This window comes from Dipodomys merriami, unplaced genomic scaffold, assembly GCF_024711535.1.
Source record: "Dipodomys merriami isolate MVZ:Mamm:240054 unplaced genomic scaffold, mDipMer1.0.p SCAF_78, whole genome shotgun sequence".
In the NCBI taxonomy this organism is placed as follows: domain Eukaryota; kingdom Metazoa; phylum Chordata; class Mammalia; order Rodentia; family Heteromyidae; genus Dipodomys; species Dipodomys merriami.
Window position 1 is genome coordinate 1,411,639 of NW_027206379.1, and position 14,004 is coordinate 1,425,642.

At 44.1% G+C, this 14,004-nt stretch overlaps 1 protein-coding gene across 1 annotated transcript in view; it reads left to right on the top strand.

The window, feature by feature from the left end:
• Nucleotides 1-1,010: 1,010 nt before the first annotated feature.
• The window catches only part of LOC138818624 (type 2 DNA topoisomerase 6 subunit B-like), a 57,009-nt gene continuing 44,015 nt past the window's right edge, over nt 1,011-14,004 (top strand). The window contains exons 1-3 of the mRNA XM_070009603.1: nt 1,011-1,090; nt 4,183-4,321; nt 9,120-9,170. Of these exons, the coding sequence (XP_069865704.1) occupies nt 1,061-1,090; nt 4,183-4,321; nt 9,120-9,170 (220 nt within the window). The 5' untranslated portion in view covers nt 1,011-1,060. The remainder of the gene's footprint in view (nt 1,091-4,182; nt 4,322-9,119; nt 9,171-14,004) is intronic.

Here is a 14,004-nt window from a genome sequence, read left to right on the forward strand (position 1 = left end):
CAGCCCACACCCTGTCCCTCCCTACTCCTTGGGCAACTCTTTGCTTGGCAGGAATCTCTCACCAGCGCCTGCTTTTGGCTGCCAGGTCATCAACAGTTAAGGGCTTAAGTCCTGTGGACCCTGTCAGAGCTTTGCTGCGATCCACCTAGGGTAGGTCTTGGAGAAACGCTAGGGCTTAGCCGCACATTTAGTGCATTCAATCTGGGGGAGAGCCAGCGCCAGGGGCTCCCGCCTGCAATCCTAGCCACTCAGGAGGCTGAGAGCTGAGGATCGTGGTTCAAAGCCAGCCTGGGCAGCAAAGTCCGTGAGACGCTTATCTCCAATGAACCACCAGAAAACCGAAGTGGCGCCGTGGCTCAAGCGGTAGAGCGCTCGCCTTGAACTGAAGAGCTGAGGGACAGCGTCCAGGCCCAGAGTTCAGGCTCCACGACCGACAAAAAATAAAATAGAATAAATACATTTCAGGTTAACGAATAATTTTCTCATTATTTGTCTTAAATACTTCATGAGTCATTTATATGGGGAAAAAACCGGTTCTCTGAAATTCCGTTTTAACTGGCATGGGTACGTTTCTTCGCCGGAGTTGGGAACTCTAGCTAAGCGCCGCGTCTCGCGGAACCGTGGGAAAGTGTCCTCGGGAGGAGTCCCTCGCTGGCCGCGTTCCCGCTCACCTCCCGCTCCAGCCGCCGCCCGCGGGCTCCAGCCGGCCGCACCGCCCATCCACCCAGCCAGCCGGCCGCCCACTGCCAGCCGCAGCTCCCGGATCAAGGGTGGTGATGGGTGGGAGGGCGCCCAGCGCGCAGGTGCGTCACGCACGGGCGGGGCCAGAGTGGGGCGGTGCCAGAGAGGCCGGACAGGAGCGGGGCGGAGCCAGAGCGGGCGTGGCGGGCTAGGGGCGTGGTTATGGCGGGCGTGGCACCGCCGTGTGGGCGGGGCGGGAAGGGCGGGAAGGGCTCGCGCAGCCGGCTGTGAGCGTCTGTCCGAGTCGAAGCCCCTGAGGCGAGGCGGAGGCCGCCGGCTGGGGCCTCTCACTCAGTGGGGCTGTTGCTTCTCTTGCAGAATGGAGGGGACGGCTTTGGCCGTCTGCGAGGTGATGCCAGGAAGGAAGAAAAATTAGAGAAAGGCACTTTCTAAGGAGACGGGCTCTGTGAGGGGACCTCGAAGTTTGGGTGGAGGGGGGGCATGGGGTCGGGGCTGCCGGAAGTGGAGGGAGAAGGTTCGGGAACTCGCGAACACTGTCGCTTCTTCGTAGGATTGTGAGGAGACCCGGGGGCCTGGAAGCCCTGGGCAGTCTCACGGGGCGGGTGGGTGGGCCTTTGGGAGGATGGGGAGGTTCACCCTTGCGTGGGGAAGAGACCATCCCCCATTTCCCACTCGAGTTCATCGAGGCTCGGGAATCTGCGAGGAGTGGGGCCAGGTCGGGAGGTCTGGTCCTGATCCAGGAGCAGCTGGTCCTGCGCCCTCACCTGCAGCGCAGCCACTCCTCAGCCCCGAAAGATGGCATTGAAAAACTGGCTATGGGGCTGGGAAGGTGGCTCAGTGGTAGAGCGCTTGCCTTGCATGCATGAGGCCCTGGGTTCGATTCCTCAGCACCACATAAGCAAAAAGAAAAAAGCCAGAAGTGGCGCTGTGGCTCAAGTGGTAGAGCGCTAGCCTTGAGCTGAAGAGCTGAGGGACAGCGCCCAGGCCCAGAGTTCAGGCCCCACGACTGGACCCCCCCTCACCCCACCCCCCAAAAAAATGAAAAACTGACTATGGTTCCGCCACACGCGTCACGCCCATCTAAAACACTGGTAGCTCTATTACCAAATGGGATACTTAGATCGTGGCCTTGGAATGGACCCTGGGCAGGTGAAGTAGAGGGGATACCTTAGAGGGTCTTGGGCCTCCTGTCTTCTTCGTTCCTGCCAAAAATTCGACATTAGAGGGCATGGAACCTAGGGTTCTGAGTCTGGCCAGTGTTCTTTTTTTTTTTTTTTTTTTTTGGGGGGGGGGGTCCGGTTGTGGAACCTAAACTCTGGGCCTGGGCGCTGTCCCTCAGCTCTTCAGCTCAAGGCTAGCACTCTACCACTTGAGCCACAGCACCACTTCTGGCTTTTTTCTTTTTGCTTATGTGGTGCTGAGGAATCGAACCCAGGGCCTCATGCATGCAAGGCAAGCGCTCTGCCACTGAGCCACCTTCCCAGCCTTTGGCCAGTGTTCTTTTCCCCCATCTGTTCTCATGTTTAAAGGTACTTTGGGAGAGACTGAATAGAAGGAGGTGTCAAAGAAAGCAATGCACTGTAGAAATGTCCAGAAACTGCCCTTATGAACTGTAGTGCAAGTTAGGATCTTAGTACCCAAGTTCTCTGAGTTAGATCTCCCTGCCTTTAAGAAAAAAGGGAAGGGCCAAGCGCTGGTGGCTCATTCTTGTAATCCTAGCTACTCAGGAGGCTAAGATCTAAGGATCACGGTTCAAAGCCAGCCCAGGCAGAAAAGTCCCCGTAAGACTCTTTATCTCCAATTAACCACTCAAAAACCAGAAGTGGTGCTGTGAAAAAGTGGCAGAGCGCTAGCCTTGAGCACAAAAAGGCTCAGGGAGTTCAAGTGCCACAACAGACACACACGAAAGAAAGGAAAAGAAAAGGAAAAGGGGAAGGAGGTGATAATTCTCCTTGTGGAAGTGAATCTACTTAAAATATATTGTGTTTTAATTATGTCATCAAGATTGAATGTTTCAGCCGGGCGCTGGTGGCTCACGCCTGTAATCCTAGCTACTCAGGAGGCTGAGATCTGAGGATCACGGTTCAAAGCCAGCCCGGGCAGGAGAGACCGTGAGACTCCTATCTCCAATAAATCACCAGAAAACCGGAAGTGGCGCTGTAGCTCAAGTGGTAGAGCGCTCGCCTTGAGCTGAAGAGCTGAGGGACAGCTCCCAGGCCCAGAGTTCAAGCCCCACGACCGACAAAAAAAAAAAAGATTGAATGTTTCAGCTAGGTACAATGGTGCATATCTGTATTTCTAACATGTGAGAAGCTAAAGCAAGATAATCTTGGGCTGGGAAGGTGGCTCAGTGGTAGAGTGCTTGCCTTGTATGCATGAGGCCCTGGGTTTGATTCCTCAGCACCACATAAGCAAAAAGAAAAAAGCCAGAAGTGGTGCTGTGGCTCAAGTGGTAGAGTGCTAGCCTTGAGCTGAAGAGCTGAGGGACAGTGCCCAGGCCCAGAGTTCAGGCCCCACAACTGGACCCTCCCCCCCCAGAAAAAAATAATAAAGGTAGTATTTTTTTTTTAAAAAAAAGATGAATCTTCAATTCTAGGCCAGTCTGAGCTACATAGTGAGACCTTGTTTCAAACAGCCAGATAACCCCAGGAACTCAAATATAAGCAGAAAAGACAATGTTTTATTCAGACATTTTGGGGTCCTGTTCAGTTTAAAATACAGTGGATAGTTTTGCAGATGAATTTGTGATAAATAATAGCAAATATCTACTTAGTAGTTACTCTATGCCAGGCACTGTTAATCATTTTACACATATTTCTCTATTTTCAGTATCAACATATGTGATGGGTTTATTCTTATCTTTATAATGAATCGGAGGGACTAAAGAAAGGGTTGAGAAAGTGGCCCAAGGTCACAGGCTAGAATTTGGTACATCAGGAATACAAACCTAAACTTTTGCCTCTGACACTCTTAAATAATACTTCCTCTGTTTGGAAGTAGAGCCGTGGCTCAAGTGGTAGAATGTGAAAAAGCTTAAGAGAGAGTGTCCTGAGTTCAAGGCCCAGAACCAGCGCAAAAACAAAAATCCAAAAGTGTTGATTCAATGAAAAATAAAGATGAGTTATAGCCATCGGTCATTTTATAGTCTTTGAGTTGATGTTTGAAGCAGAAAACAAAACAGCAAAGTACCACTGAATTTTTCCTTAGTTTTTCTTCTCTCTGAATACAGCAGTTTACTATCTGTTTCCTGCCTTGTAGGGCATCATGTTGAATTTCACTGACTCCTCCCTTCTGTCACTCCTCTAGCTATTTTTTTTTTTCTGGGAGACATAATGCTATGCCCTGAACAAATGTAAATCTGGCATTTTATAAGGAGGAATACAATATTTTGTATTAAGGTTACAAATTTAACTGTTTCATACAAGTTTATTCTTAACATAATTTTTAAAAGAGATTGTGGTTTCCTTGTACTCTTTTCAGATTTTGAGATACTTAATAATACACTGGAAGTGTGAAACTGGAGTATCAAAGGGAACATTGCTAGAAGGGCAGCTAGTGATTTCCATAGAAGCATTAAATTCTAAGCACCAGGCAAATTCTCTTCATTGTGTAACAACTAGTAAGTAGAGGAAGAAATTTTTGATTTTCTATTGTGTTGTCATCATTTATGTCATAGTTTATATAGAAATTTCAATTAATCATCACATTTATCAGAGAGATAAAAAAACAAAATAAGCTGGGTAGACACTAGTGGCACATGCTTATAATACTAGCAATTCAGGAGCCTGAGATTCAGAAGATCATGATTCAAAGACAACTTGGACAGAAAACCTTATGAAATTCTTGTCTTCAAAGTAAACAATATAGCGCAGAGCTGGAGATATGACTCAAGTGGTAGAGAACCAGAAGTAAGCCATACGAGTGCAAAATCCTGAGTTAAAACACCGTACTAGGCCGGGTACCAGTGTCTCATGTCTGTAATCCTAGCTACTGGAGGCTGAGATCTAAGGATCGAGGTTCAAAGCCAGCCCGGGCAGGAAAGTCCATGAGACTCTGATCTCCAATAAACCACTAGAAAACCGGAAGTGGCACTGTGGCTCAAGTGGTAGAGCACTCTCCTTGAGCTGAAGAGTGCAAGGACAGCGCCCAAGCCCAGAATTCAAGCCCCACGACCAACCAAAAACAAAAACCCAAACAACCCAAAATGATAGTGACTTGGTTAGTAGAGTCTGGGAAGATTTCAGTTCAAAGGCAGCTTGGGCAAAGTGTTTGTGAGACCCCTCTCCCCGCCATCTCAACCAGTAGCTAGGCACACTGGTGTTCCTGTTTCACCTCAGCTACTCTGGAAACTGAGCGTGGAAGGATTACCATGAGATTATTTACTGGCTTCAACTAAAATTGCTCATAAACAACTTTTGCTCACAATTATAATCTGCTCTCTCACCATGAAATTTACTGCTTTCTCTGTTTTTTTCTTTCATGTCCAGATGCTGGCAATTGCAAAAGGGGAAAAAAAGATGAATGGTGCATACTTTAATAAACCTTTTTACTGTGTGTGTGTGTGTGTGTGTGTGTGTGTGTGTGTGTGTGTGTGTGTGTCTGTGTGTCTGTGTGTCTGTGTGTGCGCGCGCGTGTGTGCGTGCTCACACATGCATGTGTGCACCAGGGCTAGAATCCAGGGCCTCATGTTCTCACCTAGCTTGCTTACTCATGACTAGTGCTCTATTATTTGAACCATACCTCTAGTCTGGCATCTTGCTAAGTAATTGGATATGGAATCTGAAGGACTTTTCTGCTGGGAATGTCTTTGAACCTCAGTCTCAGCCTCCTGAGTAGCAAGTGTTACAACTGTAAGCCTCCAGTGACTGGCTGGTTCTTAACTCTTTTCTTTCATCATTTTTCTCTATTCTCTCAAGAGAAAACATGCATTGAGTGGCTCTGGAACAACTAATTTTCTTTTTTTGATACTTTTTAATTAGTTTTATCATTACATTTTCATATATACTTATATATATATATATATATATATATATATATATATATATATATAATGTTTTCATTATATTCCTCCCCCATTGTACTCTCTTGTCTCTGCCTACCCCTTTGCATTAGTCCCCTTTCTCTTCCCAAATAGTACTTCATCTATTCTCCTCCCACTCTCTTTCTCTCTTTCTCTCAGTTGTGGGGCTTGAACTCAGAGCCTAGGCACTGTCCCTGAGCTTTTTGTGTTCAAGGCTAGCACTCTACCACTTTGAGCCACAGCTACACTTCCGGTTTTCTGGTGGTTAATTGGAGATAAGAGTTTCACAGTCTTTCCTGCTTGGGCTGGCTTTGAACCACAGTCCTCAGATCTCAGCCTTCTGAGTAGCTAGGCTTACAGGTATGAGCCACCAGTGCCCAGTTAAATTTGTTCTTTTTTTGTTTGTTTTGTTGGTCATGGGGCTTGAACTCTGGGCCTGGGTGCTGTCCCTCAGCTCTTCAGCTCAAGGCAAGCGCTCTACCACTTGAGCCACAGCGCCACTTCTGGTTTTCTAGTGGTTTTATTGGAGATAAGAGTCTCACGGACTTTCCTGCTTGGGCTGGCTTTGAACCACGATCCTCCAGATCTCAGCCTCCTGAGTAGATAGGATTACAGGCATGAGCACCAGTGCCTGGATAATTTGTTCTTCTTTGTTGTTATTGTTGGTTGTGGGGCTTGAACTGATGACCAGGACATTGTCCCTGAGCTCCTCTGCTCAAGGCTAGCACTCTACTACTTGGAGCCTCAGCTCCACTTCTGGTTTTTGAGTGGTCAATTGGAGTTAAGAATCTCCCAGGGATGGGGCTGGGAAGGTGGCTCAGTGGTAGAGCGCTTGCCTTGCAAGCATGAGGCCCTGGGTTCAATTCCTCAGCACCATATAAGCAAAAAGAAAAAAGCTGGAAGTGGTGCTGTGGCTCAAGTGGTAGAGCGCTAACCTTGAGCTGAAGAACTGAGGGACAGCGCCCAAGCCCAGAGTTTAGGCCCCACGACCCGACCCCCCACCCCCCAAAAAAAGAATCTCACAGGGACTTTTCTTTCTGGGCTAGCTTCAAACCTTGATCCTCAGATCTCAGCCTCCTGAGTAGCTAGGATTATAGGCATGAGCCACTGGTCCCAAGCAATTTGTTCTTCTTTATGACTAAATACCATTATGTATATATACCACACCTTTATCCATTCATCTATTGATGGACACCTTGACTGAGTCCATAATTTAGTATTGTAAATAGTGCTGCAATAAATCATTGATGTACTGGCATGTCTGAGATATGCTGACTTAAATTCCTTCAAGTATATACCCAGAAGTAATATAACTGGAACATATGGTACTTCCATGTAGCTAGGATCATAGACATGCCATCACAGCTTAGGACATCAAGCTTATGACTGAGATAGGCTCCCATTAACTTTTTTCCTGGGTTGGCCTCAAGCTGAAATCCTACCTGAGCTCTCACATGTAGCTAAGAATACAGGCTGAGTCACCATGCTAGCCTGTCCTCAATGTAGTTTTTATTTGCATTTCCAGATGGCATATATTTAAAGAACAGTGGTGGCACTCACTCTAGTCCAGTGATTGTCAACTTTTTTCCCTGCATGCAAATATACATTTTTTTTGGAAGGAGAGACACATTTGCCATTGGATCCTAAGACATGACTCAGATCTTAACTATAGGGTACATCCCTGTAGGGAAAGGCATGTTCTATTTGGGGAAAAAAAAGAGCCTCAAGGTGGTTCTGATCTTCTTATATACTTATGTATTTATTTTAATGGTTTTTTCATTGTCAATATGATATACAGAGGGGTTAGTTATATAAGGTAATAAGTACATTTCTTGTCAAACTTGTTACCTCTTCCTTCATTTTTCTCCTACTTTCCCTTTTCCCAACCTCCCCCCAAGTTGCACAGATAATTTCCATTGATTCTGATCTTCTTTACACTCCTAAAGACCTGCATCCTTCTTTACTTTTTGCCCATTTATTTTTCTAAATGTTACAATTTCAGATCTGGAGCTTCAGGTACAAATAATTCTTACCTGATTGCCTAGTAAAATATCAACTATTTAAGAATAAATTCATATGAAAATGTGTAACAGTGAAGTCCACATTTATATAATTAATATAAGCCAATATTTTTTTGCAAGAGCTGGAGAAGGGAGAGTAATAGAAGGAATGAGATTGATTGAAACATTTTGTAAGCATATGTGAAAATGGAACAATGAAATTCTCTGTATCATTAATGTAAGCTTAAAAAATATAAAACTTTTTTAATGTGTGTGTGCAGGTCCTGGGGCTTGAAATTAGGGCCTAGGCACTGTCTCTGAGCTTTTTTGTTGAAGGCTAGCACTCTACCACTTTAGCCACAGCTCTACTTCTGGCCTTTTGGTGGTTACTTGTAGATTAGACTTTCCTGCCTGGACTGGTTTGAAACTGCAATCCTCAGATCTCAGCCTCTTGAGTAGCTAGGATTACAGACATGAGCCACCAATGCTAAGCCAAAAGTAACAAAAACATTTTTAATAATAGTAAATTGTAAGAAGGGCTAAAACTTTAATTGAATCATACTAAAATAGGCATTATAAACATCTACTCTGATTCCTAGTTGTAACTTTCAGTCTTCTTAATCTTTTTCTATGAAACATAGTAATATCCAAAAGGATAGTTCTGGTATAGAGTATAGGTAAGTGTTGAATATAAGTGAAAAAGACTTGTCATTTGGTCATCATTTTCATGAAGGACTCATGCCTTCAAATAGTCATTATACCTCATAGTACTTTGGTGCTTTCTTTCTTTCTTTTCTTTTCTATTTTGCTTGAACTCTGGGCCTGGGCACGATCACTGATCTTCTTTTGCTCAACGCAAGTGCTCTACCACTTGAGCCACAGTGCCACTTCTGGCTTTTTTGAGTAGTTTATTGGAGATAAGAGCCTTACAGGGCTGGGAAGGTGGCTCAGTAGTAGAGTACTTGCCTTGCATGCATGAGGCCCTGGGTTCTATTCCTCAGCACCACATAAGCAGAAAAAAAAAAGCCAGAAGTGGTGCTGTGGCTCAAGTGGTAGAGCGCTAGCCTTGAGCTGAAGAGCTGAGGGACAGCGCCCAGGCACAGAGTTCAGGCCCACAACCAGACCCCAAAAAAAGAGCCTTACAGCCTTTCCTGTCCAGGCTCGCTTTGAACCATGATCAACAGATTTCATCCTCCTGAGTAGCTAGGCTCATAGGTGTGAGCTATCAGTGCCCAGCTGCTTTCATTTTTTTAAAAAAATGTACTCATTGGTATTGTCTCTTTCTAATGTTCTGTGTCTAAGAGCAAAGTTTTTAGACTTCCATTTGATTTTTGAAAAGATAAAACACATGTAATTGTTTCATTTGTGATAGTCCCTTTGTATCCTATTTCTTACAGTTGGATCTTCAGGAAACATTTATGGTTTGGGCCTTAAGAAGTTCCTAAAAGGTAAAGAATTACTCAACTTTTGATGATATGAAATCTTTTCCTGGCAATGAAATTTAGTGTTGAAACAAACCTACACTAAAAATTGAGTTCCTTGGTTTAGTAAATAAAAATACAGGATGCTAACTTATATTTGAATTTCAGATAAGCAATTATTTTAAGTATAATTATGTCTCATGTAATACTTTACCTTCATTTTATTTGGCATCTCTATTGAAAGAAAATTGACAAAATTGTATAGAAGCCAGGCATCAGTGGCTCATGCCTATAATCCTAGCAACTCTGGAGGCTGAGATCTGAGGAATGTGGTTCAAAGCCAGCCGGGCAGAAAGGTCTGTGAGACTCTTATCTTCAGTAAACCACCAGAAAACTGGAAGTGGCAGTGTGGCTTGGTAGAGTGCTCACCTTGAGCTGAAGAGCTGAGGGACAGCACCCAGGCACCAACAAAAACAACAACAACAAAATGGGCAAGGTAACTTAGCTTTTCTGAACCTAGTATCTACAACCTCAGACAAAAGTTTCTTGAGACTTTTTTTTCCTTTTTTTGTCAGTCATGGGACTTGAACTCAGGACTTGGGTACTTTCTAGTGGTTCATTGGAGATAAAAGCTCATGGGGCAGGCACTGATGGCTCACACCTGTAATCCTAGCTACTCAGGAGACTGAGATCTCAGTATTATGATTCAAAGCTAGCCCAGGCAAGAAAGTCCGTAAGACTCTTATCTCCAATTAACCACCAGAAAACTGGAAGTGGTGCTGTGGCTCAAGTGGTAGAGCATTCTCCTTGAGCTGAACTGCTCAGGCATAGTGCCCAGGTCCAGAGTTCAAGACCCACAACTGAAAAAAAAAGTGTCTCATGGACTTTTCCTGCCTGGGCTGGCTTTGAACCCATGATCCTCAGATCTCAGCCCCCTGAGTAGCTAGGATTACAGGTGTGAGCCAGTGGCGTCTACCCCATGAGTGAATCAAATATGAGCCATCAGTACCCAGCTTTCAAAAGTTTTTCAAAAGTATTTGTTCCCAAGCACTTAAAAAAGGAAAATATGAAGATGCTTTTACTCTGAATGATTTAGCTAGTATTAATATTAGTTTTCATATTGTATGCCAGCATCGGTATGGGTTAAGAGCTGTTGGTGACTTTGGCTTTAAGAGTTTCTTCTTTGATCATATGTGGCGGCACATGCCTGTAATCCTAACTACTCAGATAGAGGGGAAAAAGTTAATGAGGGGGCTGGGAAGGTGGCTTAGTGGTAGAGTGCTTGCCTAGCATGCATGAGGCCCTGGGTTTGATTCCTCAGCACCACATACACAGAAAAAACTGGTAGTGGGCTCTGTGGCTCAAGTGGTAGAGCGCTAATCTTGAACTGAAGAGCTGAGGGACAGTGCCCAGGCTGAGTTCAGGCCCCACGACTGACCCAAAAAAAAAAAAAAAGTTAATGAGACTCTATCTCACCAAATAAGCTCAGTGTGGTGGCTTATATCAACAATTCCTACTGAGAGGCCATAGGTAGAAAGATTGTGGTCTAGGCCAGCGCCATGAACACAAAACACTATCTGAAAAATAACTAAAGCAAAAGATTCAGAAGATGTGGCTGAAGTGGTACAATGTCTGCCTCGTAAATGTGAGGCCCTGAGTTCCAACCCTAGTACTGCCAAAAAGCTGGGTGCCGGTGGCTCACGCTTGTAATCCTAGCTACTCAGGAGGCTGAGATCTGAGGATCATGGTTCAAAGCCAGCCTTGGCAGGAAACTCTGTGAGACTCTTAGCTCCAATTAACCACTAGAAAACCAGAAGTGGTGCTGTGGCTCAAGTGGTAGTGTGCTCGCCTTGAGCTGAAGAGCACAGGGAAAGCACCCGCAGGGAAAGTGCCCAGGCCCAGAGTTCAAGCCCCATGACTGACCAAAAAAAGAGAAAAAGAAAGAAAGATATATGTTATAAAATAAGTGCTTAAGAAATGCACAGTGTGTGTGTGTGTGTGCGTGTTTGTGTGTGTGTGTGTGTGTACATGTGTGCACACTACTGGGGCCTTGGCACTGCCCTGTAGCTTTGTCTGCTCAAGGCTGGTGCTCTACAAATTCTGGCTTGTGGGTGGTTAATTGGAGATAAGAGTCTCAGCGACTTTCCTACCTGGGCGGGCTTTGACCCCTAATCATTAGATCTGTTTCTTAGGTAGCTAGGATTATAGGTGTGAGCTACCAGCTCCTAGTGTGTGGTACTGGAATTTGAACTCCCAGTTTCACATTTGCCAGACTGACACTCTACTGCTGAGCCACACTTCCAGCTCTGTTTCTTTGATACTTACTTTAGTATAGACTTGCTTACAGCTGTGGCACGTGCTGAGATGCAGTTCCCCTACATTAGGCTTCCTATAATGCTGGGATAAGAAGCATGCACAACTCTGTTCAACTTCCTTCCCTACTAATGGACTCTTGCAGACTTTTCTGCCCCTGTGGACAAGGAACCTCATTCCTCTGAATCTCAGCCTCCAAATAGATAGGATTAAAGGCATGAGTCACCAGCACCTGGCTTCTTATACTTAGACGTTTGGAAACAGTAATTGTGGGGCTGGGAAGGTGGCTCAATGGTAGAGCGCTTGCCTTGCATGCATAGAGGCCCTGGGTTCAATTCCTCGGCACCACATAACATAAGCAAAAAGAAAAAAGCTGGAAGTGGTGCTGTGGCTCAAGTGGTAGAGCGCTAGCCTTGAGCTGAAGAGCTGAGGGACAGCGCCCAGGTCCAGAGTTCAGGCCCCATGACCGAACCCTCCCTCCTCCCCCCCAAAAAAACAGTAATTGTGGAGGAAAAGCAACAAAACAAAAATTGGGATTGTTTTTGCTTTTAGCTCTTGAGCAAATATTCTGTGAGAAGTTGATTAGAACGTTCTTTCTTTAGTAATAGTAATAAATTGCATTTACTACTCTTTAGAACTATATTTAATACAGAAGATTAACAACAGTGAACAAGATAGATTTTATTTCTTCTGTTATGCTCATATTTATGTCTTTTTTGTATGTTTGCCAGTATTGGGGCTTGAACTCAAGGCTTCACGATTTTGCTTAGCTTTCCTGCTTGTGACTTGTGCTCAACTGCTTGTGCTATGCCTCTAGTCCAGTATTTCTGTTGGTTGGTTGGAGATGGAATCTTGAAGGCTTTGTGCTAGATGGGCCTCAAAATGAGACCTCCAGGACTCAGCCACCTGAGTAGCTAGGATTATAGGAGTAAGCCACTAGCATCTGTCTCCATACATGTATTTTAACCACGGTTCCACTGCTTCTTTAAAGCCTCTATCTAAAAGAAAGGGAAAATCAGTTAATTTGTCCTGGTGGTTGCTCTGACTCTGAGAATTTATCGAAGTCTTAATCCACATTCAAGGACCTCAAAATTAGCTTATTTATCAAATTTTAGTTCTTTCTTTTTTTGGAGTATTCCATTGGGATTATGTAAATAGATCATTCCTAGTACCACTTGCCCAGTTAATATATGTAAAAGTGCTTTTGAGGGCTAGGAATGTAGCTTAGTGGTAGAGTGCTTGCCTAGCATTCATGAAGCCTTGGGTTCGATTCCTCAGTATCCACATACACAGAAAAAGCTGGAAGTGGCACTGTGGTTCAAGTGGTAGAGTGCTAGCCTTGGGCAAAAGAAGCTCAGGGACAGTGCCCAGGCCCTGAGTTCCAGCCCCAGGTCTGGCAAAAAAAAAAAAAAAAAGTAAAAAAAAGTGCTTTTGAACAAAGTGAAAAATCCGTATAAATAAAAGGAATATATTAATGTCACTAGGAAGAAGATAAGAGTATTTCTTGCAACAGAAATCCATACTTTATATACCTATAGAAGGAGTGGTTCGATTACACATATAGCTGCTTTCTCAGCTAATGTTTATGAAATTGTTTTAAAAGATGAGAAGTCTATAAAAAACAAAAGAATGAGTTTAATATACTATCATTACCACTGCTAGGGAGGAGGTATTGAGTATTGTTTTTGGAATAACTATTTATTATGCTAATACAAATTTTAGACAATTTGCATTATGATGACTCTTTTTTTGTTGTTAAAGTTGGTCATGGGGCTTGAACTCAGGGCCTGAGCACTGTCCCTGAGCTTTTTTGCTCAAAGACAGTGTTCTACCACTTTGAGCCACAGTGCCACTTCCTTAACTATTATTTTAAAAGCTCAAAACAATTTGATTAATCCATTTTTATATCCTTATGATAAAGAGTGGGTGGCTCTTTGTACAAATATGAAGCATTGCACATCAAGAATACAATAAAAATTGAGTCATTTATTCATAATCAGTCACATTTAGCAGTCAATTGCACCCTAAGTCTTCAGCTGCTCGGACTCATAATACTAACCTCCACTCATATTTATTCATATTAATTAGGAACGTAAATTACTCAGTGAAGCTCACAAAGAAAATTGGCCAAGACTAAGGCTTCAATCCCTTAGTTCCCTGGCTTATGCACCATTAATTATGCCTTTATTACTATTATTATTTATTTAACATTCCTGTAGTATTATTAGCAAACTGCTTTAAATTGGTCCATTTACTAATCCTTATACTGTTTAATTAGCTTCATAAGGGAGTCTCTGGCAGCTGATTCACTAATCATCAGGTTGTCATGTGCTACAGCGTGTGTATCAGTACAAAATTAAATGTGCCTCTGATTTTAGTTTCACTATACAGCCACCTTTATTGCACAGTTGATTTCTCTCAGTGCCTAGAATAATGTCACCACTCTTTAGGGGAACTTAAATCCTTCTGAGGCTGTCCAACTTCACAGTGGTTTTGTGTGTGTGTGTGTGTGTGTGTGTGTGTGTGTGTGTGTGTGTGTGTGTGTGTG